We start from the raw sequence: 4,740 nt of genomic DNA, 5'->3' as shown, positions 1-4,740 counted from the left end.
ATAATATGCTATAAAACCTAGATCTACGAAGGAAGACATGAAAAGATGGAAACTTGAGGACTTAAAAAGGGCCCAGAAGATGTGCTTAAGTGAATGGGAGGTTTGCTTGCTGAATCAAGGCACTGACTCTTCTTCTTCTTCTTCTTCTTCTTCTTCTTCTTATTCCTTCAAAACCACCAAGAACCTGCAAAATGAGCACCAAGGCTTCAAAAAGGGTTAGGGTTTGGACAAGGAATCGTTTGAAGGTGATGGAGGATGAGGTTGGAGAAAACCCTAGCCTTAACTTTCTTTAAATAGGGCTAAAAGTCCAAAAATTAGGGTTTTGGCCCAATATGGTTGTCACGACGTGACCGCTTAGTGCCATGTCGTGGTGATGTCATTGGCCACCCAGATTTTCATATATATATATATATATATATATATATATATATATATATATATATATATATATATATATATATATATATATATATATATATATATATATATATATATATATGGGATAGTTCAAATAAAAACAATAAATAGTGTGAGAACTTAAAAACACTATTTTTATGTTATTATTCTGCAATAAATTTTGTATCCACAGTTTTATGTTATCATTCAACAGTGAATAAATGAATAGTCACAAGTTAAAATTTAAATTAAAATTTACTACAAAAATGCACATACATAAATGTATAATAGAATAATTACATTCTAATGAATATATGAATAATCAAACGTTAATATTCATATTAGAATTATTTTAATAATACATATATACAACATTCATTACAAAACTAGATGTAAAACCCGTGTATTACACCTCGTTGATTATAAAAATATATTAAAATATAAACAATAAGTATTGTTTAAAATAAAGTTTTGAAATACGGAATGAAGATACATATTAATTGCAATTTACTTTCATACTTATTACATTTAATACTTTATATAAATATAAGTACTACGTGGTTTTTTAATTTAAAATTTTGAAAAAAACCATAAATTAACATATAGATATTATTTATTTAAAAATATCATAAAATGACAAGTATCAAAACAAAACTTATTAGAAATTTATTTATTATAGTTGTAGATAATAGTGTTTAGCTAACACATTTAATCCTATATATAAGTACACACTACCAAAGAACTCTGTGACCGTCATTAATTATCATTAAGAAAATTGTGAAAACAAGAACATAAACCAAAACAAAATCCTCTACGTACGTTAGATTGAAACAACATGGTACATGGGTTTAAGGAACAGGATAAGATTTGTTTTTACACATGCACTTATAAGCCATGGGACATGTTTCTGCCTCTGCGATGGATGCACATACGAAGCTAACCATAACCAGTCTGCATGGGGAACACGATCCGCAAGCATGCGAACAGTCTGGTAGCCTTGACCCAACCACTTGCACCGTATCTGATCCCCCTCCGGCTCCTCTTTGCTTCCCCGTGGCTCCATGGAGAGTTTGATGGTGATGTCCATGACCTGTAATTAATTCACGTGAGATCGATTAAACAAAGAGTAGTACAACACAGTGATGCACATGGAAATGACACGTTGTACAAATACAACCCAATAATGCACATGGAAACATTCAGATGTGCATCGTAAGATTGTACCATACAACCTTGTCATGCATTATATATAAACGTACGTGAATGTTGCAAACCGATATGCCTTGCGGAGATGTCAAGAGGAAGAAGCAGAAGCAATGAGAGAAACACAGCATTGCACAACGAAACCTTCATGGTTCTAATTAGATATGTGGGAGTTCGACCGTTGTAGTCTTTGTGAGATCGATGAAGAAAAGAAAGGTGGAGTGATCGAGGGGATTAGGGGTGGGGGTGGGGGTGGGTGATGAGATTTATATGGAATGGAAAGAAAGGTGGTATTGAAGCAAGTCACAGGCAATGGGGATCGAGGGGAAAAGGGTCACATGAAAGAGGGTGAATCACAGGGCTCGACCACGCTGCCATCAAATGGTTTATGATTTGCTTCACACTTTTATTTGAGCTTCAAATTTACTGAGGTAATTAAATTGGTTCTTGTGACACGAACGAAGGACATTAAATGCAACTTGGATCCAATGTGACTGTGTTGTGTTGATTTAAAGACTTAGTTAAATACCAATCGATTTACATGTAAAGAGTTGGGATAGGACCACAAAAATGATTGGCCAAGTGAACCATGACAATTCAACCAAAAAGGGAACTTAATAATGTCACATTTTTGTAGCAAGGTACAAGATTTAATTAAGGCGGCTAGTAAACGTGATACCGGCAAACTCCAAAAAATAACGTTGTAATGAAATGAACCACAAAAAAGAAAGTCGTTTTGCATGAAAAACTTTAAATGCAACTTAATTAACCAATATTGTTGACGGAATGCATAGTTTTTGAAAGCAACAACAATATATGTCTCCTTCAAGGAGGTCTGATAAACTTTATTTATATCATTGGTAAATGTTGTATACCCCTCGCAAAGGACGGCGAAACCAATTTGGGGGCTTTATAGACAAAATTTTTTTTGGGGCATTTCGGTTTTATAACTTAAACCAAATCTCAAACTATTTCTTAGTGCATTTCAGCTAATCACCTATATAATCATGAAGTTTGCTAAAGAAGTTTTGATCTTCCAGCCGATATGGGACTAAAAAGTAGAGTTAATATGAAGCAAGAGGATGGTTGAGCTTATATAAGAAAGAAGAATTGGTTGAGTTTCAATATTTAACTAGCTTCCAAAATAAAATGAATAAAAGGTAAGCGATTCAAACCTGATATCCTTAGTTTGATAAAACAATGCTTTTATGACCAGGCCAAAGCTCCAACTTGTGTTTGTAAGAAATATGTGTGTATATATAATTAACATAATAAACTTTAAAATTAGAGGCCTTAAATCTTTGCTTAGTTTTACAAATGGTAGAGCCGCCCGCTGCATAAACTTGGTAAGGGTGTACACAGTAGGGTAATTGAACATCTTGATTGTGCGTTTTGATGGACCGGAATCTAAAGATCGTCTTTTTTGCCTTGATTAAAACATGTCTTTTTTCAAGAGGAAAACACACTTTAATTACATAATTATTTTTTAAAAAATATAAAAAAAAATCATTTTGTTACCGATATTGCAGCGGGCACTCACTGGGCTACAATTTTGTCTTAATGGGCTGAGATTTTGTCATAGTCCTAACCCATAAGCCCACAACATTTAAAGTTTGATTTTATTTATTTATTATTTTTTTTACACTTTCAGTTGAGAGTATACAAAAAAAATCTCAACGTACGAAAACACTGATATATGTCCCCTCAAGTAAACTTGTACAAGTGTTTAATACAATATTCCTTAACCATGATTTCCAAAGGTATATGAGAATGAGATTCTCTTAAATTTTTTCCAGCATTCGAAAAACGACTTTGGGAAGTGGTACAACATGGTTTGCTGATCCATAAGATACAACCCCCCCTCCCCCCTATATATATATATATATATATATATATATATATATATATATATATATATATATATATATATATATATATATATATATATATATATATATATATATATATATATATATATATATATATATATATATATATATATATATATATATATATATATATATATATATATATATATATATATATAGAGAGAGAGAGAGAGAGAGAGAGAGAGAGAGAGAGAGAGAGAGAGAGAGAGAGAGGTTTAAATGTGGATTGACATCTATTGTACGGACGTATGGATAATGTTATTCTGTGAGAATTACAAAGAAAAATATCTTGTTTGATAATATGAATACGTTCAATCTTATATAATTATTTTAATTATTAAGCATTTTTACTAATTAAATCGTCTATAAAGTTATTATACACTTTTTTAATTATTTTCATTCTGTCAGAATGTTATCAGGATGTTTATTGAGTCGTATTCTGTAAGAATTAAAATAAATAAAAAACGATGAATAAGAACAAAAATGAATTAGAATTTGTGAGAATCTATTAAAATAACAATAGTTCTGTGAGATTGAACGTATTTACATTATTAAACAACATATTTTCTTAATAATTTTCATAAAATAACATTATCCACACGTCAACACAATAGTTGTCCATCCATATTATAACCGAGCCCTATATATATATATATATATATATATATATATATATATATATATATATATATATATATATATATATATATATATATATATATATATATAGGGAAATGATCAAATGAGAAAACCAAAAATGTTGAGAATGCGAGAACAAGTATATTCATTTGTGATTCCATGCATTCATTTGTGGAAAAATGATAAGTTTTTACGCACAATCAACATGAATATGCTTTTTCTCTTCAATTGAAATTAAAGACGTAAAAATTTATCATTTTTTCACAAATGAATATATTGTGTTCTCGCGTTCTCAACCTTTTTGATGTTCTCATTTGATCCTACTCCTATATATATATATATATATATATATATATATATATATATATATATATATATATATATATATATATATATATATATATATATATATATATATATATATATATATAGAACCACAATAATTACTGTAACTTCGACTTTCTAAATACAAGTTGTGATATCGAACGGAGGAGTTTTGTATGATAACCGAGTTTTGTTTCATACAATTCCTAAACTCAAAAAAGGATATTAAAATAGTGAAATTGACCTTCCAGAAACGCATGTACCAAAATGCATCAGACAATTTGTTAAT

At 29.9% G+C, this 4,740-nt stretch overlaps 1 protein-coding gene across 1 annotated transcript; it reads right to left on the bottom strand.

Moving 5' to 3' along the window:
* Nucleotides 1-1,037: 1,037 nt before the first annotated feature.
* On the bottom strand, nucleotides 1,038-1,854 carry EPF1 (epidermal patterning factor 1). Its single transcript, XM_079032641.1, has 2 exons — nucleotides 1,656-1,854; nucleotides 1,038-1,486 (listed from the first exon to the last, which is right to left on the bottom strand). Exons 1-2 carry the CDS (start codon nucleotides 1,747-1,749, stop codon nucleotides 1,245-1,247), a joined length of 336 nt encoding a protein of 111 aa, XP_078888767.1. The 5' UTR covers nucleotides 1,750-1,854; the 3' UTR covers nucleotides 1,038-1,244.
* Between the last annotated feature and the right edge of the window lie 2,886 nt (nucleotides 1,855-4,740).

The sequence above is a fragment of the Lactuca serriola genome, chromosome 3, assembly GCF_051521515.1.
Source record: "Lactuca serriola cultivar US96UC23 chromosome 3, Lser_US96UC23_V15, whole genome shotgun sequence".
Lineage (NCBI taxonomy): Eukaryota > Viridiplantae > Streptophyta > Magnoliopsida > Asterales > Asteraceae > Lactuca > Lactuca serriola.
The sequence above is the reverse complement of the archived record's forward strand: the minus strand, read 5'-3'. Positions and strand labels throughout refer to the sequence as shown.

What these genes read in the sequence shown, in the direction of transcription:
- EPF1 (XM_079032641.1), bottom strand. Translation starts at nt 1,749, where the DNA reads ATGAAGGTTTCGTTGTGCAATGCTGTGTTTCTCTCATTGCTTCTGCTT. An exon ending in TATCGGTTTGCAACATTCAC is followed by an intron (nt 1,487 to 1,655) that starts GTACGTTTATAT and finishes AATTAATTACAG; the next exon opens with GTCATGGACATCACCATCAA.